We start from the raw sequence: 23599 nt of genomic DNA, 5'->3' as shown, positions 1-23599 counted from the left end.
ATCTGATATAATTTTTTCCAAAGCACAAATCAAGCCTATCACCTTTATAACACTGGCTTGTCACTACAACTAACTCAGCTCTGCTGAATTTTGCTTACCCTCTTAAGTGCTCTTTCTTTGCATAGCTCCTTCTTGGCAAGTTTCGCAGTGGTCCGAGAAAAAGGGGGTTCCCAAAATGTAAATTAAATCCCCATGCAATTTCTATAGACATTTTTAGAACGCGGTATGGTCAAAACAACTGAACGCAATGACACCAAATTTGGCAGAAGGCTAGATCTTGATCCAGAAAGCATGCTTTTTGTGATTTGGTGTAAATCCATTTAGTGGTTTTTGAGAAATTACGGTTAAAAAATATTTGTATGGCTGGATGCTTGAGAGAATCCTGCGAGCACAACTTAAAAAAATTGAGATTTCTGATTGGCCAAGGGGGCTTTTTGTTTCCTTTGGCCAACTTACCCCCGCAGGAGTGAGGGTTCCATGGGAGCGCTCTGAATAAGTGGCGGCAACATGAAACTAATCATATCAGCGGCTACCTCCCAAACCATGCATGCTTCCTTTGAGATGGACGGGTGAAGGGGGATTGTTCACATTGCATGCCAAATCCTCCAGCCTTTCTCTGAAATGGGCAGGCTGAGGGTGATTGTTTACATTCCCTGCCATATGGTCCTGGCTTTCCCTGAGCTGAGCTCGACAGACCCAGGGTTATTGTTTGCATTGCTTCCGATATCCTGCAAACACAACATCCTGGAAAAAGCAAAAATTCTTAGGGAATGCAAGATTCAGGAAACTACATCGCTGAAATTAATTACCTTAACGTTTTTTACAGTCAGAAAGTAGTCAGTATTTTTTCATATAACGCTAGGGAGATAAATATCTGCCCTATTCGGACATGTTTAAAGGGCAGGTTTTAATTACTGCTGAGCCTGAGACCTGGAGGGATCTGCCCCATTTAAAGCCCTGGCAGGAAGTGTGGCTAGGGCCACACAACCAGCTTTTTCTATCCTAGACCGCAATAAAAACAATAGTGCATTTGGAGGGGAACATACCTGAAGGTGTTAATCTGTAAGAAAGAACGCTCAAGTATGGAAGGCTCTCAGGTCTCAGGACTGAAGGTTCTATGTCTCGGAGACATGGAGTCTCTCAGGTTTCAAGAGAGGAAGGTTTATGTAGTATCCAATGCTTATTTGTAGAATGTGTCTCGTCCAGAACCTCACTGCATCGGAATTCTGTGTCTAGAATTCCAAGACTGTCAGTTGGCGTCTTACCCTGATTCCTGATGGCTGTTCTGCTTGTGGCTCAGCTGTAATCAAAATTAAAAGACTTCTTCAGCCTACCTGGTGTTCTTGTGCCTTACAACATCATTTTGGTGACGAGGGCTGGGCCACGCAGACGAACCCATGGCCGAAAAGACAAGATTCAACATTCACTATTCCACGACGAGCGGAGTCTTCATTTGCTCTTCGCTCACCGAATCCTGACTTCTGATGTCCCACATGCTTCTCGACGCATTGTTTTTGTGGGAAAATGTCATCCGTGAGCAGAGCAGCGCAGGGATAAGGTCAGGGACCTCTATAACGCACATTTTGAGGCATGCGTTCCAGCAACGAATGGCTGTGTGCGTGCCATACTCAAGGAGACCCATCCTCATTAGTACGTCGTGTGCCATTCCATTTGTGAAACGCAAGGAAGTACCAATGACGTCAGAGTGGCGGATATATCACAGTGCATTCCAGTGGTGAACCGCAAGGAAGTGCTGATGACGTCACTGTGCCCAATTGTTGATCCTACGATCGGGATTCAAGGAAGACACTCCTTGCTTGCTGCCTTTGCGTCACAGTAAAGCAAAGAGAGCGGCAGGCAAGGTTTACTCAAAAACTCCAGGTACTGTGATTTTGATTACTTTTATATAGTACAAGGGATACCCAAAGGAGCAATAGGCGAGGGACCTTGGGTGCAAGTATTACTTCAAAAAACAGTGGTCCCTGACATTCAAAGGATACTGAAAAAAATTCATATAGACCAAAATTGGAATCTATAGCATCTGTCCAGCCGGACAGGTTTTAATTACACATTTTATATAGATAATCAGTATTTACAGTAAAATATCAAAGTGGAACACAGCCGTGTCCTACTACTGTACAACGACATACATGGACAAGTGAGGCAAGAGTTAAGAAGGCCGAAAACAACATCCAGCCAGCTTGTTGATGTGTGTCGAGAAGGAAAGACGTTCATTAAACCAAACCCCCAAGTTTTTTGCTGCATTCCCTGATGAGGTGGGTGAAGGAAACTCTGGAGGCCAGAGCTGCTCTCTATAATTAAACAGAGGTTCTGCTCTTTGGCAAATTTCCCCTTAATTATAGCCATTTAAAAATCGAGGGCAGACAGTGTTGAACCGGTAATACCGTGTCCGCCTCTTTGTCCCAGGTAAAAAGCAGCTGGGTAACATCTGCATATGCCATCACCTTAGCCCCCAACTCCTCTGCCAAATAGACCAGCGGGGTCACATAGATGTTAAAAAGAAGGGGGCTAAGTGAGGAACCCTGTGGAACACCGGTTGTTACCGGTTGAGGGGAGGAGGAGGATGGTGGGATCCAGATCTGCTCGGCACGCCAATCCAGAAATGACCTAAACCAGTCCCACACGACGCCTTACAGACCGATCTTAGCCAGACATGAGAGAAAAGAACGTGTGGGACCGTGTCGAACGCCGCCGAGAGGTCAAGCAAAATTAATGCTGCTCTCCCGCCGGCATCAAAGCACTCCCGGATGGCTTCAGCCACCTCCACCAGCACCAATTCTGTGCTGTGGGATGCCCTGAACCCTGATTGAGCAGGGTGCAGAAGCAACTCCCTTTCCACAAAGCCTGTCAACAGCTTATTGACCACCTTCTCACACACCTTCGCCACAGCAAGGAGGAGGGAGATAGGTCGGTAATTCCCTGGGCAGAGGGGGTCCAGCAACTGCATTTTTCTTAGAAAAGGAAGGATCTTGGCCTCCTTCCAAGCCCGCAGTACCACCCTTTTCTGAAGAGACAGATTGATAATGGTATTAACCTCAGTGTTGATGACCTCGGCAACTGCTGCCAGTGTCCTTGCTGGGCAGGGGTCGGAAGGTAAGCCTGATTTCAGAACCTTCAAAATTTTATGACACACCAATGGGTCCACTGTGCTGAATACGGACCAGGTGGGGACTAGACCATCAGATGACATTCTAAAGGTATCTCCATAGTGCTATTGTGAGGAATAAATGCTGCTTGGATAGCCTGAATCTTACACCTAAAACAGCAGGAAAGGGTGTTGCACCAAGAAGGTGAAGATAGCGACACACTTGCTAGAGCCATTGGGGACGTGAAGCTCTGAACAACAGCAGTAACACACTATCTATTTACATGATATGCATTTTGTGATCTGCGTGGTACACGTTCTTTGCGCAGGCATATTACCCCACCGTGGCTACCTTACCAAGAGTCAAAACGTCCACTAGACAAACCTCTGATCTCTCTCAATAAAGAACATTAATCACCGAAGTTATCTTCACATTTTTATTGTTGCCTGAAAATTGCTGAAGACCAGGAATGCAGCAGCAGGTATTTTTCAAACCATAATGCGCTTGCAAATACGACGCCCCCACCCTAAGTCAGCGACCTTTGTTTACTTGGTGCATGAAGATGCACGATTCATATACATGTTTTTTTAACATTTGGTCTGATTACTATATGACTGTAAATAACAATACAGCATACATGCAAACTGTGACATGCCTGCTTTTGTCAATATTTTACTTTGAAAGTATGCAATTGTATTTGTTTAACGGGTGGTGATTTGTATAGGGTCACTGGGAAGTCCACAAGGTTGTCCCTGTCCCCCCCAGAATTTTAGTGTCTCCTACGCCCCTGTCTATGAGACATAGTCACAGGTCTCAGGGCTGTAAGGTTTAAGACTCTGAAACATGGGGTCTGTCAGGAGGGGAAGGTTTACATCTCTGAGTTTACGTCTCTGAGCCATGGAATCCCTCAGTCTTACCACCTCACACAGGTCACCACAAGGAGGTCACGCAGGGAAAGGTCACGGGTTGCTGGTATATTACAGACGCGCTGCTGCAGAGTTCCTTGGAGGAGGGACACGCCCCCGCTCTTTTAAACAAGATGATATTTCGGCCCGTGTTTATCGAGCCACGAGTAAAGTCTTCAGGAAGAGACGCCAAGAGCAACAACACACACTCCCTGGAGCCGCCGCAGACGCGGAGCCTTGGCGGCGGAGAGAAACCCCTCTCGCTGCAGTCTACGGGGGAGATGTCATTTCATCCGCACGAGCTGTCTGCTTCTCACTGCTTCAGGAATATATGAATTAAAGACCCCTGTGTTTGCGATCCTGCAAAATCCGTTCACAGCTGTAATAAGGCTCAGACACCGCGTTAGGTGTTAAACTTATTTATTTCTTATTAGAGCGCCGGGGCTGACTTCCTCCAGCTTAAGCGCCAGAGAACAATGACCCCGCCTACCACGTCCTGTGACGTGGTTCCTGTTCCGCTAAAGGAACACTAGAGCGCTACCACATCTCCCCCCTTTATGCACCATAACCAAATGTACAAAGTCTTACTTCCAGTCCATTTCATAGTCCTTAAATCTCTCTGGTACCTTAATTCTCCTCCCTGCTCGAGTCTCCACTCTCTCATTCTTTCTCTCATCTCCCGTTGTCTCGTTTTCTCTTCTTTCTCTCGTCCCTTCTACTTCCACGTCCTTCGTCATCCTTTCACTTCCTTCTTCTCCTCTGCTTCTTCCTCCCGTCGTTTCACTCCGCTCTCTTTCTGTACCTGCCCTTAGTCCTTCTATTCCTATCTCATTCCTTCCTGTCCTTTCTTCACTTTCGCTTTCTCCTTCTTCCAAGACATCCTCCGTTCCTTCTTCCACATCATCTTCCCATTTCAGTATCTTGCTGCATTTAGCCATTCTGTCCATCGACCAAATCTTACCATCGCTCAGGAGAGCAGATCTGGCGTAGGGTTCCACCACTCTCTCCCTTTCTCTTCATGATGGCCAACTTCACCCTTACCCAATCACCTTTGTCCAGTTCTGTGCTGCGAGTGTTCCGTCTTCTGTTGTAGTGGGACGTGTAGACTTCCTGAGCTCTCTCCAAATTTTTCCTGACCACCGCCGGTGACCACTTGCTCTGGACAATCAACTTCCTCCACGCTGCATTGTCCTTGGTGAACGCTTCTCTGCCTCTTAAGATCTTGAAGGGGCTGTAGCCTGTGCTACCCGGTGTGATCCGGTATGCCCAAATCATCTTCTCCAGCTCCCTTTCCCAATCCATTCCATCTTCAATGGCTGCCTGTATGGTGCCCATGATCACCCTATTGAAACGTTCCACTTGGCCGTTCCCCGCCGGGTGGTAGATCGGGGTGTGCTTCACTTCGATTCCGTTTCTTTTGGTGAAGGCTGTCCATTTTTCCGAAGTGAACTGGGGTCCATTGTCGCAGGTGATGATCTTTGGAATTCCTTCGCTGACAAACGTGGTGCGCAAAAACTTTATCACGGCTTCAGTGTCCACTCGCTCCAAGATTTGTATCTCGGGCCATTTAGAATACCTATCGATGGCAACTACCACATACTTTTGAGTGCCTTCCTTGTTCAGGACTGGCCCCATTATGTCCACCGACAACATCTCCCACGGCCCATCTGGAATCGGAAACCTTCCCAGCGGTGGTCTCAGCATGCTCTGAGCTTTGTCCGACTTTGCACAAGACTCGCAAGAGCGCACATGTCTTTCCACCTGCGCGTCGATGGCAGGCCACCAGTATGCTTGCCTGGCCAAGGCTTTCGTTTTTGTGATTCCCTGGTGCCCTTCATGTAGCAAGGACATCAGTCGTTCCAACAAGTCTCTGGGCGGTACTACCTTGTCCCCTCGGAGTAAGAACGTTGGATTTTCAGCCAAGGACAGTTCCTCTCGGACTTCCCAGTACCTCTTCAGTTCCTCCTTTAAGTGTCTTTTCTCTGGCCAGCCGTGAACTACATAACCTTTTACAGCTACTAAGTCTGTATCTACACCGTAGGCCTCCTCCCATTCCTGGGCGCTTATCACCTCTTCAGTGTCCTGGATGGTGGCTACCACGTACCCATCCCATTCTTGTCTGTCCTCGTTCCGTGCTTCTTCCATGGCGGCTGCCCTACTTAGGAAGTCGGCTACTTTGTTCTGTGGTCCAGGGATGTGCTCGACTTCATAAACATAGTCCAATAGCCGTAGAGTCATCTTGGCTATCCTGGGTGTAGCGTGGTCATGTCCGCTGGATGTTAGCACGCGAACCAATGGCTTGTGGTCAGTTCTCACGAGGAACTTGGCGCCCCACAGGTATTGTCTAAACTTCTCGACCGCCCAGACCACTGCCAGCATTTCTTTCTCCACCACACTGAACTTCTCCTCATTGGGTGAGAGCGAGCGGGAGGCGAAGCTGACAGTCGACATCTCTCCTGACTCCCCTTTCTGCATCAGTACAGCTCCCAAGCCTCGATCGCTGGCGTCTGTGGTGAGAATAGACTCCGCTTTGGGGTCGAATCCTTTGAGGGGAATGGCTGTTCCCATTTCCAGCTTGAGCGCGTCAAACTCGGTCTGCTCTTCCTTCCCCCATTGGAACCGGTTCTTTTCCTTGAGCAGCTGTCGTATGTGGTGTGTCTTTGTAGCGAAATGAGGAATGAATTTGCTGTAGTACTCGGCCATTCCTAGGAATGACCGAACATCCTCTTTCTTTTCCGGGGTGGGTGCTTCCATGATGGCTCTCATGTTTGTTTTCTTCGGCGTTATCCCTTGCCCGCTCACCTCATGTCCGAGGTATGTGACTGACTGGACGCCTAGATTGCATTTGGTCCATTCGGCGGTCAAACCACTGTCCTGCAGCTTCTGTAGTACTTTGTGAAGTTTCACATTGTGTTCTTGCCTCGACTTCCCCATCACCAGAATGTCATCTTGAAAGAAGAGGACGTCTTTCAGGTCTTTCAGGAGCTTGTGCATGATTTTCTGGAATACAGCAGCGGCAGAAGCTAGGCCGAAGGGCATCCTCACGAACTCATAGCACCCGAATGGCGTGATGAACGACGTGAGGTGGGTGCACGACGGATGGAGTTTGACCTGATGGTAGGCCGACGAGAGGTCCACTGTGGAGAACCATGCGACGTCCTTCGTTTTCGCCAGCATTTCACTGATGCGTGGTAGAGGGAATTTGTCTATGACAATGTTTTTGTTTAACTCTCTTAAGTCCACGCAGAGACGTACCTTGCCATTGGGTTTTTGGGCTACAACCAGGGGCGACAACCACTCTGCGCTCTCTATTGCCCTTATGACTCCCTCTTTTTCTAACCTTTCCAGTTCTGTTTGTACCGCCTCCCTGCTGCGGAACGGGATGTTCCTCACTTTGTGGACGACTGGTACTGCCCCTTCTTTCAGCTTGATGAGGTGCGTGTACTTTCCCAGCTCACCTATCTGCTCGTTGAATACCTTGGGATATGTCTTCCGCCACAGCTGTACGTCTTCCTTGATTTCCATATCCATGAGCAGGATTTTCTCTATGCCTCCTGGGTTGAGCTGGATCCCCAAGGCTCCCTGGTCCTTCCAACTCAGTACGGAAGGGCCTCTCTCTGCAACGTACAGCTTGCACTGCGCATGGCGGCCTCTAAATTCAAACAAAAGCGGGCAGTAGCCTAGCATGGGGATCTTTTGTCCAGTGTACGTTACCGGTCTCACATCCATGGGTAGGAGTGCTCCTTTGATCCTTGATGCGAAGTTGTCTTCCCACACCTGCCTCTGGACGATCGAGATGGGCGCTCCACTGTCCGCGATCATCTCCAAGGGTATTCCTCCTATGTGCATATCCAGCCTGGGCTTGTCTGAGTTGGAACCATCCATCTCCAGAATCTGGACGTCAATGTACAGGAATTCCTCCTCCTCCCCTTTGTCGTCCTGATCGCTGTAATCATCTCGCAGATCCTGGTCCACCAAGCGCACCACGGCATTCTTCGGTTTCCTGCGACACACCTTCTCGTAGTGTCCAAAGATGTTGCAATACGAACATCTAACTTTGAAAGCAGGACACGCCTTGTCGTTTCCTAGGTGGTTAGAGCTCCCACACCTGTAACACTGGTTTTTTCCTGTCTTGTGTGACTTGCTGTCCACCTGTGATTTGTTGGGGAAATCAGCTCTATTTCCTCCCTGGGTCTTCCTCGTCTCATTTTGCCTCCAACGGTCGTTTCTGTTTGGCGCCATTATTCTACACACCGCTTGCGTTTCCTGGGCGTCTCTCTTCGCCGCTTGGGCGCACCTTCTCGATAGTTCTGCTTTCTTTACCATCGCATCGCCCAGATTTCTTTGAGTGGAGCGTCGCCGTTCACCCACAATTTCTCCTGTATGTGGGCACTAGAGGTATGCATGATGATTTGGTCCCTGATGAATTCATCCAGCAGTCCTCCAAATCTGCACGTGGCAGCTAGCTTTCTCAGCGCTACAACATATTCATCCACGGACTCTCCGCTCTTCTGCTTCCTCTGAAAGAAGTTAAATCTGTCAATGGCAACGCACACCACAGGCCTGTAATGTGCGTCCAAGTCTTCGATGGCATGATCAAATACCTCCGTGTCCGTTGCGGCTCTTTCTCCTTTCACGATCGTGTCGTAGATCCTGAGCCCTTCTGGACCTAAGTTGTGGAGCAGAATCTTCTTTTTCCTCTTACTCGAGAATGGGGTGTCCCCTTCTTCTTCTAGCGCCTCCAGATAGTTAAGGAAGTACCTCTTCCAGTCTTCCCATTTCCTTTCCGGTTCTCCGCTTTTCGTGAGTAATGGAACTAGTTGGGTGAGGGATGTGCTCTGGCTCGCCATGGCTGGGGCGTTCCTCCTGGGCTTTGGTACAGTGACTGTTTGCCTGGACGGACTCCCTGGGGCGTCTTGCTCTTCTCCCTCGTCCTCTCTGTGCTCTCCCTCGCTGTCCTCTCCCAGTCCACTTTCTTTGGTGCGAGTAGTGGCTCGTGAGCTGCCTCCCCCCTTCTTGCTCGATGGGCCTGCGGTTTCCGCCAGCGTGCGCCTCTTCCCCCTGGTGCAGAGGCACTTCAAGGGCTCACCGTGGTGTTGGCCAGGTACTTAGGGGATCCTCGTGGTGACGTCAGCAGCCTCGCAGTGCACACTACCCCCTCGGGGTATAGTTTCTTCGGGCTGTGGCCTTTTCTGGGCTCTGGCAACTGTGTGGGGTCCCCTTCTGGCTTGTGCGCGTTTTCGAGCGTTTTGGCACCCTTTCCACGCTCTTTGCTGTCTTGCCGGCTCCTCTGCCGCGCTCCGTGTCCGTTTTTTCGTTCCTCACGCGAGATGCGTGCAATTTCAGAGGTCGCGTGCGTTCGGGTAATAGTGATCCCGACTCGTCGCCATTGTAATAAGGCTCAGACACCGCGTTAGGTGTTAAACTTATTTATTTCTTATTAGAGCGCCGGGGCTGACTTCCTCCAGCTTAAGCGCCAGAGAACAATGACCCCGCCTACCACGTCCTGTGACGTGGTTCCTGTTCCGCTAAAGGAACACTAGAGCGCTACCACAACAGCGTGGAAGCACCGGGCATGGCGTCCGCAGAGATGTTTCCAGGGAGGGGCAAAATTTTAACTTAATCACTCGCCTTCCAGGAGGGGGCAACCTTTTAACTTACTCACTCGCCTTCAAGGCATGTTTAATGCAGACGGCCCATTGTCATTCTTTATATGATGATCAGCAGCAGAGAGAATGACAATGGGCCTGTCCACAGTTTGCTCGAGGTCAGGGAGGGGCTGCTGAAGCCTCTAGAGTTCAAAGAGAAGTGCGAGAGGCCCCAAATGAGAGAACATTTAAACTCCTGGGGCTTCTCACAGGGGAACAGCCTGCTGTAATCTTGAACATTACGGACCAAAATGATTGGGACCGGCGATCCAGGGGGGGGCAAGCGCACCCCCTTGCCCTCCTCTGCGGACGCCCATGGCACCGGGTGGAGACCACACTGCAGCGAGGGCTGCTGTGCACAGATGGAACACCATAGGATTACCCCTCCTTCCTTAGGTACATACAGGTAGTTCACTAATTCAGGACTTACTCAAATTCCACTTGCATTTCTATATTTCATCTCAGTAAATGTCATAGAAATAAAAGTAGGATTCCAATGACATCTTCATCACAAAGATCCAAACACTGCTTTATATCAGACTTTTATTCCTAGTCCTACATCTTTATTACTAAATAATGACAGAAGGTGTCAAAGCACGAAAGAGAGGATGAGTGACGTCACCAGTGCACATGACCGGATCTGTAGTGAAATCACCAATGACAGTGCCAGGACACCCCGGGTTCTCAGTCACCTCACCAAGGACCTCACTAGTATTTAATGACAGGATCACCAAGTGTTTAATGACAGGAACAATGGCGCCTCAGCGCTCGTTGACAGGCTCAGTGATCTCAGCGGTGACGGATGCAGGCCCAGTGACATCACCAGTGCGAATGACAGCACCAGCAGTCCCCACAGCAGTGCCCGGATCCCAGACAGTGACATCAGCAGCGCACTACGGAAGGGCCAGTGATATCACAGAGTGTTTAGTGACGGGACCAATGACGTCATCAGCACCCTTTGGAAGGAATAGTGTCTGCAACAGAAACCCAGGAAGCAGAAGAGCGCACAAACGGATGGTGAGCTCAGTAGCGACAGATGCGTGATGGGTGACATCACCAATACTGACGGCAGGACCAGTAGTGACCTCACCAGTGCCCAGCACCGAACCAGTGGCATCAGCAGTGCACGTAAGAAGACTAGTGATGTGTATCACGTGTACTAATGACAGGGGCAATGGTGTCCTGAACACTCGTGGACAGTATTAAGTGTCAGTTCCATTGACAATGTCGATGACAAGCGCAGTGCCAATTAATGGGGCACCGATGCACTAATATTCAAAGCCTTGGCACCATCAACTGCAAGAATTGTCATATCACGAGCGTCAGTGACAGGAAGAGCGGTACCAATAGTGCTCTGTAGAAGGACCAGTGACACGGTAGTGCTGAATGACAAGAACAGTGACATCACTAATGAGGACTATAACATCACTGCCATGTGACGGCCATGTGACGTCACAGTATTCAGCGGCAGGATCAGTGATGGGATTATTTCTCAGCATCATGCCAGGAACATCACCCTCACCTTACCAAAGATCTCTATTTATTTATTTATAAAGTTTTATATAGCACGAACAAGATCCCAAAGGACATCAGAGCGCTTTACAAAGGAAGGAAGGACATAAATCGATATTCCCAGTGTTGGTGTCTCTACCCCCATTATGTGTAGACTTTTTTCTCCTGCGCGTGCTCTACACCTGGACCCCTACCCTGTCACCACAGCACAACAACCTGCTCTCAGCTCACACTTCTGTGACCACAGCTACTTACAACTTCCTTGGATCCTCTGATCACAGGAGCCTTTATAATTTTGTGCACCTACAGTCTACGACACTAAAACAGAAATTCCTACTGGGAATCACCTTAACGTCTTAACTTCCCCTCTCTTTCCTCCCACAGCTCTGACTGCACACTAACTGTGCTCTGGAGTAATCTCAAGTCATCAACACAACATCCTATAAAGGCATCATTTCCTGGGCATCTGTTTCTCACTCTGTACATCTCTTCTCCTATCTTTGGACTGACATATCACATTCCTTGCCCTCAGTCTTCATAGTCCTTCCTCCGACAGCCTCATTAATCAGACAATCAATGGTGTTGTGGTCCTACTGATCACACATTGTAATATCAAATCACATACAAGCCTTCTTCGAACACAGTCGGATCACTTTCCCAGGTACAAGAAAAACTTTTTTTTCCAGTAGCAAGATGTTAGTGGTGATAGCCTTGGGTTACACCCTTTTCAGACAGGATTCAGAACTGACTGCAACACACAACTGCAGGTGACTGCATTTTTGGATGACACCATTGTACACTCCATCTTCCTTTCTAGACACCAAGAAGTAAGAATTGGAAGTAAATACTTAAGTGATTAGAATCTTGTCTGACTGGACAGCAGTAAACCAGTGCTTAATTTGAGCCAGTGATTTCCGGTGCTGGGCACGGGCACTTAATTTTCAATACTGGTGCTTATGATATTCTGCCACATGGTGGCACTGTTTGACTCATTTAGAAACCAATTTCCAATTCCAAAGACTTTATTTCTGTCATTACAGACCATAAAAAGTAAACAATACAGGTAGTGAAAAAGACAATTTAAAAAAAAGATTGGGAATTATATCAATTAACTGTCTAAACCACCAATGGAAAAGGAGTAATACAATAATACATTATTGTTGATTTTTAAAATGGTAAAAACAGCTAAAAACGTTAATAAGAACTGTTTTTAAAAAAAGGATAATGGTAAAATACGAATCAATGCTCAGTGGTGGAGATTACTGCCTTCAATGATAAACTTAAGAATCCCCTTCGACTCTGCCACATTTAATTAAAAAAACGTGACATTGCAAACGCAATGGGTGGGTGTGTGTCAGTTCGTAAAATTCTGAATGCCTCTAAACATTGGTTACTCGCTAGATTTCTACAAAGAGGTACGAGCCAACGCTCTCTAGACTTAGTATAGCCTGGGGAAAAAAAGAAAACATGGATAGCCGTCTCATCTAGACAGGTACACGCAGGGCATCCAAGAGGAGGCACTTTCTGCCACTTGTAGGTGAAAGCATGCAATGGCAATGTTCCTGTTTCGAAACTGAATATAAAGCTTCCTTGCCACATTGGGGTGAATGACATCTAAGGATGCTCTATAAATGAGTCAGTTTGAAATTAAAAAATCAATAACCGGCGAAAACGTGAGTACCGTGCACTGAATATCATTGGACAAAGTGTCCAGCTGTTCGACAGTGCAATTCAAATGGGTAGCAACCCAGGTGGACAACCCCCCCAGAGGGCCTACCTCTTCCCCCTGAGGAGGCCATCATATTATAAGTTGCAAAGCCCATCCTCACAACATCTTCCCTTGCCCAGGCTTCCTGGAACATACACACCTCAAATTCACCCAAGAATAGCTCCCAGTCAGGGGAATGAAGCTTATTTTTAATTCCAGCAATGTTCCAGGATAGGACCTTCAACCTTTGGACAGAGTTTGGGTTGCTGCGCTTGGGATTACTGTTATTAAGATTATGGTTTGCTGATGCCGACAGGGCCAAGATGTCCATTCCAGGTTTACTCCCTGGGGCTTAAAACCTGCCAAGAATGAAAGTAGAGGAGTCAGAAGGATAAGGGGCGGGTGGGTTAAATACCAGCCCACAGCTCCCAAACTGGACTATATCTCCCCGCTGAATTTCTAATTGGGAGACCTCTTTCTCCTCCCCACTTCCACCATTGTTGGTCTGGCTCTTCTGCCCACTAGAACAGTCCCCATGTTCCCCAACCATCCACCTGGAACCATGTCCAGGAACGTGGGAAACAGTCGACCCAAGTAAATCAACCTCCTCTAGTACCCCAAATATATTACCAACTGAGATGTTGTATAAGAGAGGTCTAGGGGGAGGGTGTACAATTGAATGCACTTGGGGCCAGTTTACTGGGGTCCTGTTATGTGAGGTCCGACATTGGCAGTGGGAGTAAAAATAGTACAAAGGAAGGGCTTTGATTACGGTATTTAAGGCAAAAGGACCAGCCCACTGTGCTACTAAAGGATGTACAGTCGAAGTGTTGTTAAAGTTGATGACTATACAGTCCCCTTGCATGGATTTGGGGTTCTTGCCCTCCCACCCCACTCTACCGACCACTATTATTTCTCCTGCCTGATTGTAGGGAAATTGCTTGTGCTTAACCAACCAAAAAAGACACTTATTCCTAGGATCAAACTGGGTTTCCTTCTGTCCTTTTTTTAGCTTGTGTACACCAGTCAGTATGACAACGTAAGGAAGTTAAGCAGGGGGCAAATTAATGGTTGGGTGTATTGGTGGTCCCTGTCCACTGCCTTCTACCTCTACAGAGTCCACCCTATCCCGTCCCGCCCCATACTCTAGATGGGCAAGTCTGCTTCTAGTTAGAGTCTCCTTATTCAAAACAAGATTAAGAGACTTATTAGTGTTAGAGGAGCTCTCTGGTCCAGTCCTAGCCCTCCTCTCTTGGGTCGATGGGATACCTAGATCTTCTGGGTGCCCCATTGGGGATTCAACTGGGTCTTGGTTGGAGTACCCCATCCCACTAGCAGCTCCACCAACAACCCTTCGCCTGTTAGTGTGTGCCGCCTCTAAAGGACCTAAATTGCCCGGAGCCGGTGCCTTACGTTGTCCGTCTGGGAACTACAATCAACCCTTTACCCTATAGCGAAGGCGGTACCAGCAATGCAGGTTGCCTGGATACTGGGGCCGCTTAAGTGGCCAGTACCCAGAAGGTTTAATAGGTGGGCCAGCTCCTCCTTAACAATTACTCTCAGTTCTACCTCTAAGTCCACTATCATCTTCCTTACCCAGGTAGGACAGTCTAGGGTCGTTTAAAGATTGATGGGATTTTCAATTGCTCTCTGAGAGGCAGGAGGTTCCTCTCTGCTAGGAGTAGGCTCAGATGTTCTCTTTCTCTTGGCACCTGCCCCTAAACATGTTTTGCGACCCCCATTTTTAGGTGCTTTAGTAGTTGTACCGTCCTTATCATTTCCAGTATTTGCTGACTTCACCACCCCATCACCAGCTTTACCACCTCTATTTCTAGATGACCTAATAGAGATTCCAGCATCACCAGATGCTAAGTTCAATGGAGGTGCTTGAGGTGAGGGTGGAAGGGACTCTAATTGGTCCTATCATAGTTTCCTTTAAACTAGGTGCAGATCCAGATGTTATAGCTTGGGGGGGAGGTGACTCAGGCACAGTCCAAGAAATATCTGGAGTTAAGGACAGGCTACGCTCCGTCAACTCGATTTCAGTCGTTACCACACCTATAGCCCTCTGGAGCATCCTGTCTATTGAGGTTTGGGGTAAAGGTGGGGGAATGGGGACTTTATGAACACAAGCATGTTTTCCCATGATTAAATCATTGGAGACTAGAGCAGTTGCTTCGCCTCTAAACAAAGCTTGATAAAAAGATAAAAACAGAAGGAAGGTGCAGAAAAGTCAGCTAAATCGTGTTCCAACGCCACGCCATGGAAATTACAGGTGAGAGACAATAAAGCAGTAATCACCCAAGAAAGAAAAAAGGAACGGCTCCACTACTACCCCATACATAACATAACATAAAGACTTTTCCGTTGGTTATAGTGATGCCACTAATTGCCGCAAACAAATAAGGATCAAATGGTCACCACCAAAACTGCAATCCAAGTGGATGGAATAATTTATTTATTTATTTTAAAAATTTATAAAGCGCAGCATATACCCGTGGGCGTCGTGGCGCTATGACTTAGCTAACGATCTCTGATTAAGCAAGTGTCTACCTTAGGAAATGTTGAGCTGAGCAGTTATTGGTCAAATAACCAAGTTTTTACCAGTTTCCTAAATTGGAGTAGCGAAGGTGCCAACTTTATTTCCATTGGAAGCATGTTCCAAAGTTTGGCTGCGGAATTAATGAAGCATCTGTCGCCCCATTTAACCGTCCTGGTTCGTGGCACTACCAGTAGAAGTCTTTGTTCAGATCGAAGAGATCTTTTCGGAAGGTAGTGGCAAATTTTCTGTTTGAGAAACGCTGGGCCGTGACCCTTGAGAGCTTTAAAGGTGAGACACAAGGTCTTAAATCTAATGCGATTTCTCACCGTTAACCAGTGGTAGTTTCTTATTGCTTGCTTGGTGGACTGAAATCTGGGAATGCCAGATAGTAGCCTTGCGGCAGCATTTTGAATAAGCTGCAGTTTGGCCACCACCCGTGCCTGAGCATTTACAAATAGTCCGTTGCAATAATCAAGTGATGAGAGTACTAAGGAGCTCACCACTGTTTTCCTTGTACTCTCAGGCAGATAGGGCAGGATTTTTCTGATGATCTTGAGCTTATAAAAGGCAGATGACGCTACCTGATTGGCATGGCTGGTGAGATTGAGATTATCGTCGAACATAATTCCCAGATTTCTGACCTTATGCACAGGTTCTGGGGGGGCTCCAAGCGGAGTGGGCCACCATGTGTTAGACCATTGTGGCGATCGTTTTCCAAAGATCATTACCTCCGTTTTATCTGAATTGAGACGCAAGCAATTCACAGCCATCCATTCCTTGATAGCCACCATGCCTTCCTGGAAGCTAGCAGCTACTTCCTCACCATCATTCTCAATTGCGATCACCAGTTGGGTGTCGTCGGCGTATGAGGTAAGGCTCATCCGGTAGTTCTTGATTACCCTAGCTAAGTCCGACACATAGATGTTAAAAAGTGTCGGACTTAGGGATGAGCCTTGCGGAACGCCACATGGAAGGGCGAGCTCGGTAGATTGAAATTAACACCATGACTGCTAGAGCAATTCCCATGCTGTGCTGAACTTTTCAGATTTCCATGATTCATGACAAGCTCAGCTCGTCATAAGCACACGAGCAGTGTACTGCATGACGAGCTCAGCTCGTCATGAGCATCGAAAGGGTTAACACTAACCCATCTTAAGCCTATAAATATACCCTGTACCCCAAAACCAAAACCTATCCCTAAACCCTAAAAATACCCCTGGACCCCAAAACCTAAACCTAGCCCTTAACCCTATAAATACCCCTGTACCTCAAAACCCAAACCTACCCCTGAACCCTAAAAATACCCCTCTACCCCAAAACCCAAACCTAGCCCTGAACCCTAAAAATACCACTGTACCCCAAAACCCAAACCTACCCCTGAACCCTGAAATACCCCTGTACCCCACAACCCAAACCTAGCCCTGAACCCTTAAAATACCCCTGTACCCCAAAACCCAAACCTAGCCCTGAACCCTTAAATACCCCTGTACCCCAAAACCCAAACCCACCCCTGAACCCTAAAAATACCGCTATACCCCAAAACCCAAACCTAGCCCTGAACCCTAAAAATACCCCTGTACCCAAAAGCCCATATCTATCCTTAAACCCTAAAACTACCCCTGTACCCCATAACCCAAAACTATATCTGAACCCTTAAAATACCCAAACACACCAAAATATATACCTCAGTACCCCAAAACATATACCCCTATACCCATACTTACCTTATCCAAACATTACAAAAAAAACATGCTTTTACCATTCATGCATTTACAACGACTTTCGTTGTAAATGTATGCGTGGTAAAAGCATATAAAATGTAATGCCATGCGTTATAATGGCATTGCGGAGTCATGGTACTTTCGTAATGAAAGTATGCAGAGTGATGGCATGCGGAAGGAAAGTTGCGGAATAATGGGTGTTTACCCTCCCCCGGTAAGTACATTGGTGGCACGCCGGCCCACATATCCAGCAACATACTCATATTTTTTCACCACCCATTTGAAAAATGCACAGGTCTCTCTCATTGATGGCCAGCACCGACATACACTTTTAGACACACCTCCCGCCACAAGTTCTAGAATTGCGAACTTTAGAGTTGGGGAGCTACGTTCGAGTCTCGGCATCAGCTCAACATCCTGTGATTCCAGGCAAATCGCTTTGTCTCCCCGTGCCTACCACAAATTAATATGTTCTTCTGTAATGTAAATTGTGCTCATGCCATGTTGTCGAGTTCGCGCTATATAATATTGCAAGGAAAAGGGAAACTCGAGTTCACACACTACTGAACGAGCACTCTTAAGTGCATCAGCAGTGCACTGTGAATCGGAGCATTTCACAGGCCCGTCACAGATAAGAAATGCTATCTAAACGAAATCCTACAAAACAATATACTACTGGCCGGCAGCAATTCATCCCCGGACAACGTCGGGACGGGCTGCTAGTCTTTTATAAAAAGAGTTCAGGTGATTCAAAATGCTGCAACATGGATTTTATGCAAAATTCCCAAGTGCCACTCTGTTACCACTGCCCTGGCAAGGTTGCCCGTACTTAAGAGAATACATTTTAAGGTACTGTGATTGGCTCATAAAGCAATAGATAATAGAGGTCCCAAGCTGATCCCAAATCTGTTTACCCAATATAATCCTGCAAGAATGCTGCACTCATGCACTGAACACTTTTTCACAGTACCTAGGGCAATGAGGCCCATGAATGGTGGTAGATCTTTTGCCTTCCTAGTACCTAAGCGCTAGAATGGAATTCTGTTGAATCTAAGAAAAAATAAATGTGAACCGTGTTGCAGGAAAATGTTAAAAACCTTCCTGTTCTAATCACTCACTCAGCTGTGGATTACCTGGTTGTTCTAGCGCTGGGAAGTCTTCACGGGTAGCCATGTGCTTTAGAAATCTTTAAGAATAGAATAGAATAGAATAGAATAGAATAGAACAGAATAGAAATAACCAGCTTGCAAAACAGAAGGCCACAACCTGCCTTGATTAACAACTTCTTCTTAGAGCCCAGAAATGAATCAGGATGGAGGAGCTCTTCAGATGATACAAAAGCCATATTCCTGCCTGAAAGACATTATGGTGAGACCGAGGATGATGATTTTGAAGCCAGCAATCTGTTGCCTCCATCTTACTCCACTGCTGGTCTTTACCTTGATCAACAAAGTGATCAGTGGTCTTGATACCTTACCAGAGGAGGATAGGCCTTACCCCTGCTGGAACCGGCAAAGGGAACCTCTTCCTGGAACCTTGCAGTGCGTAAAGCTGCACCAACACTAGAAATAACTCAGTCCACGAGGTGCTAATATCTCAAATGTTGATGGAGACTGTGCAGCCTCCTTCTCCAGCTGGCGAGACCTTGCTTCCATTTAACAGGGGCTCTAATGGAACCGTTTTTGACAGCATGGGAACTGCGCTTTTCAGGCTCAGCAATCCTCAGACAAGTTGCCTGATGCCGTAGAATCACTCTGATTGACTCAAAATGTTGGCTGAGAGCCTGTGGTGCGGGCTCCACCCACAATCCTGAACTCAAATGACTTTTCTACGTCACCTCTGGAAGGGAAGTCAAAACATCTGGATGCCCTGGGCCGGAATATTTTTGCTTCTGGCAGTCTCATGCTCCTTATGTGAATGCCACATGCCTACTAGGCCACTATGTCCACCCTTACTAGGCCACTATGCCCATGCCTTATTAGGCCACTAAGTCCACCCTTACTAGGCCACTATGCCCATGCCTTATTAGGCCACTATGTCCACGCTTTAATAGCCCTCTACACCCATACCTTACTAGACCACTATGCCCATGCCTTACTAGGGCACTGTGTCTATGCTTTAGTAGGCCACTATGTCCATGCCTTACTAGCCCACTATGTCCATACCTTACTAGGCCACTATGTCCATGCCTTTTAGACCACTATGCTAATGCCTTACTAGCCCACTATCTCTATGCCTTACCAGGCTACTATGTCCATGCCTTTTAGACCACTACGTCCATGCCTTACTAGGCCACTATGCCCATGCCTTACTAGGGCACTATGTCTATGCTTTAGTAAGCCACTATGTCCATGCCTTACTAGCCCACTATGTCCATACCTTACTAGGCCACTATGTCCATGCCTTTTAGACCACTATGCTAATGCCTTACTAGCCCACTATCTCTATGCCTTACCAGGCTACTATGTCCATGCCTTTTAGACCACTACGTCCATGCCTTACTAGGCCACTATTCCATGCCTTACTAGGCCACTATGCCCATGCCTTACTAGGCCACTATGTCTTTGCTTTACTAGGCCACTATGTCCATGCCTTACTAGCCCACTATCATTTTCAAACACATGGGCAACCCTAGAACAAGAGCCAGGGGCTATAATGATAATTGTCCAAACAGTGGCTCTTGAACAATACTCATACACACTATAAATTAAATACCCATAAATGTACATAAAGCATACAAGAGAAATTGAAGTAAAAGAAACAGATAAAGAGAGGCCTGAAAAAACCATGATATCAAAAGAAACCATGTACAGCGTATAAATAGTTTTAATCATACCCAAAACTCATTAAAACAATTACACTACTACACAATATAAAACACAAGACATGTGAAAAAATCAAAAAACACACAATGGCAGAGGGAAATACTTATACAACAATCAACACAGAATATAATCAAAGTAATAATGTCCCCAATGATTTAGGCCATGTTGGAGGCGTCAACGGCGTTTCAACCCCAGATGGTTTTCAGGGTCATGTCTGCCTGTGTTGTACAGGCTTTGCAGGAGGTGTCCAGGCTCCTTGGTGGATATTCCCTGTGGCGAGTGGCTTTTCATCGAGAAGGCTGACTCATCTCTGGAAAACTTCCAGAAGAACAAAACTAGGCCTTTCTCACTGGACCTGACCTCAACTGCTAGGCAGTTCCCTCAGCAATGCCCAGAACACTGACGCTATTCCAGAGCTCAGCAGCCCCAGCAGAGACAAGCCTCTCTACCACATACCTGCCAACTTGAACAAAGATCTCACTGTATGAGGAGGGGGCGAGGTCTTGGAGGACGCGGGCCTCATGCTGAGAAGTACCTAAGGGGTACTTTTGCCCCCACCCTGACCCCAGACCCTACCACCAAAACCAAAAAAGCTTTCCCAGGCTGATGCTGATGTCCTTGGGTGATTTCACGCCCCTTAATGGATGTCAGTAGTTCCAAGCCACGGAAAACGAGCTGGAAAACCACTATTGACAGCGCTTTTCAGATCGTTTTCCCTGTCACCGCGTGATATCGGCTCCTCACCGGGTGACCATGTGATGGGAGCCGATATCACGTGTCTCATGGTGGCACCTTGTGAGTTGGCGTGTCTGCAACCAGTTGAGGCACACCAGCAATTGTACATCTCTTTCCAAGGTGGAGAAGGGCTCTAAACAGTGCCATAGAGAGCCGGACTGGCTACTGGCAGTTTTGGAGGGCTGGTAGGGTGGAGACCAGTTTCACAACCATGGGGGATCTGGATCCTAATGCAGCATTGACTGCCACTCTGCTCAAGGTCAGAGGTTAATCACCTACATGTATTTACAAGGCGACGTCGATACTGGCATTAGACCTCATTGGCACTCCCCTCCCACCAATGAAGGAGATGAGACCCCGCCCATCACACCTCTTTGATTGGTGTTGGTGCTAGAAGCACTGGAGTCCCCAAGATACGGCTGGCAGTACCCCAATAATAATCTGGCAGCTGGCTTTACAGAATTGTGTAGTTTTCGGGGGAATGCTCTGTCCCTAACAGACAACATCCCAAATGTCCTCTCTTTTCATAATTTATGTGCCACTCAAGCTTGAGACGAACCGATTTCCAGAGTTGTTTGAAACTGAAATAGGCAGAACCTGTTGCTCCACGCCTACCTGCACTCCGAATGTCACTATTGTTTTTTTATCTTTCTAATTACAAAGTGCATCTCTGGTAGTGGCAAAGAGCTTAATTTGAGCAGGTGGTTTAGGTGTTCGGCACCAGCACTTAATTGTCAACCTCCAGCCCTTTTGATGGTCTGCCACATGGTGGCGTTGTTTGTTTAATTTAGAGACAAGCACAACAGTTATATGCCAATTCAATATACCTTAAAAATGCCCAATGCCTGCCCCCAAATTTGGGGGGCTGGAATAGTCTGAGTTGTCACACTTGTGGGAGTGTGATGGTTAGTAGTTGTGTTAGTACTGTCATTGGCAGCGCTGACATGGACAATGGGTGGTGCAAGCTCCCGTGGCCTCCTGACAAGGGCTGGTGCACTTATTTTTTTCACAAATGAAGCACTGATGAGTTTGGCCCTGAAAAAAAGAATTCCCCTGCTCAGTAGCAGGTACATATGCCATCACTCTTAGGCTATGAACGATGAAATCTCCCTGCACGGATCATGCATGTTAACTGGGAAAGCTGCCACCAGAGCGCACTGTTTTTGTCATCCAGCACATGAGTATGTTTACCACATTCTCGTTGCATCATGCACTTAGACCTCTCATGTATGACACACACATGTTGTCTTTCATATAACACCTATCCCAATGGATGGTATCTTTCCAGACACTTCCGCATCTGACAGATGGAGATAAGGGAAGCAATGTTTGGTGAGTTGAAGTGAGGTGTCCAGGATCACACACTTTCCTCAAGTGGGAATTACGTTAGGACGCCTGATTCCAACTTGGGCGCTGAAGCCCCTACTTTTCATATTCTGTGCGTGCTAGCCCCAGCCAGAGCTACGCCCACCCGGTGGAAGCCAAAGGGCCACCTCTCGCCATCCACGCTTGTCTGCAGCCACCTGGAGCTGTGTGACACCTCGCAGCCGCGCCTCACAGTTCAGACATGTTTATATCACTGCGGACGCTGCTCAGCAAACTGCACAAAATTAGTTTCCCCCGTTGAGAGAATTATGTTTTACTATGATCTGCAAGCACACTGTATGTCCATACTGCGGAAGTGACTTTTTAATAATAATAATAATAATAATATCAATAGTGTGTCACTATAGTGGCGGGTACAATTTTGCAGTTTCGAAGCGCTATAATCTGATATCACCCCATGTGACGCGCGAGCTAGGGGTACCAGAGGGCTTGGGACACCGTCTTCCTTCCTGACATTGGCGTGCATAAATAACCAGTTGGATTATGGGAGTTGTTGTTTGCATTTCCGAAATGGAACCGACTGTACTTGATTATCAGATTACGACAAGAGCCGGTAAAAGGCGGTAAAAATCTGTCAATGCAGCGTACGGGAGCCGCGAGTCAAATGCAAACTTCTGGTATAATAAACCAGTTTATGTCTTGGATAGCGCTAGACGCAGCTTCTATGCACTCCGATAATATAAACGTATAAAACGCACACACACACACACACACACACACGCACGCACGCACACACACACATATATCACAATAAATCCAAAACCTTTAAAGTAAGCAGATAGTTCCGGAAATCAGCTCTGTATTCGGATAATTCAATTGGCCAAAAGATGACTTTTCAATATGTTTTCTTTTTATTTTAAATTCCGAAAGCATCTCTTGTGTGCATCCTTCATGCATTGAACGCTGGGCAGTGCATTTGACAAGACCAGTGCTGCTCGCGGCGGGCAGGGTGGCACGACTCGGTGCACGAGACGCGGCTCCGCACCTTTCTCACCTGGTTTGGCAGCAGTGGGCTTCGGGGCGCTGCTCTCCCGCTCAGCCTCCTCCGCGCCCTTCCGGACCCCACCAGAGACAGAGGACCGGGCCGTCCCACTGGCCCGCTCGGTGCCCCAGGGCGCACTGGTGCCCCCTGCCGGCGTGGGGTAGCTCTGCGTGCTGTCGGTGGCAGTGGTGGGTGCGGGGGTTGTGCCCACAGCGGGGGCCCAGGCAGAGCTGGAGAGCCCGGCGAGGAGGAGAAGAGGCCACTGCATCCTGCGAGCTGTCCAGGCGCTGTGTGAGCCCCACAGCTGCTGCAGCTGTTACAGAGGGATCCCAGGCTCAGACGGAGCCCCCTCCCCTCACACACCCACCCCAGCCCCTCACACCGCACACAGGGCTCAGAGACCAAACTCCGGAACCCCTGCAGAATCCATGCATGCGGCACTACCGCAGTCTAAGGAACTGCTGTACCGAGCAGAGTGAAACTTTAGGAAGAATTGTGCCTGCTGGCCAAGCACTTTCAAATAAAATT

At 47.7% G+C, this 23599-nt stretch overlaps 1 protein-coding gene across 2 annotated transcripts in view; it reads right to left on the bottom strand.

Annotated features, from left to right (window-relative positions):
* The window catches only part of LOC144817766 (putative carboxypeptidase X1), a 268058-nt gene extending 244709 nt beyond the window's left edge, over positions 1-23349 (bottom strand). The window contains exon 1 of one of the 2 annotated variants that reach the window (XM_078674562.1): positions 23084-23349. In XM_078674562.1, coding sequence (XP_078530688.1) covers positions 23084-23339 — 256 coding nt within the window. In that variant the 5' untranslated portion in view covers positions 23340-23349. Of the gene's footprint in view, positions 1-1334; positions 1448-23083 lie in introns of those variants that run through there. The other variant, XM_078674563.1, reaches the window with a different exon arrangement.
* Between the last annotated feature and the right edge of the window lie 250 nt (positions 23350-23599).

Source organism: Lissotriton helveticus, chromosome 2_1, assembly GCF_964261635.1.
Source record: "Lissotriton helveticus chromosome 2_1, aLisHel1.1, whole genome shotgun sequence".
In the NCBI taxonomy this organism is placed as follows: domain Eukaryota; kingdom Metazoa; phylum Chordata; class Amphibia; order Caudata; family Salamandridae; genus Lissotriton; species Lissotriton helveticus.
This window is presented reverse-complemented; position numbering and strand designations above follow the sequence as displayed.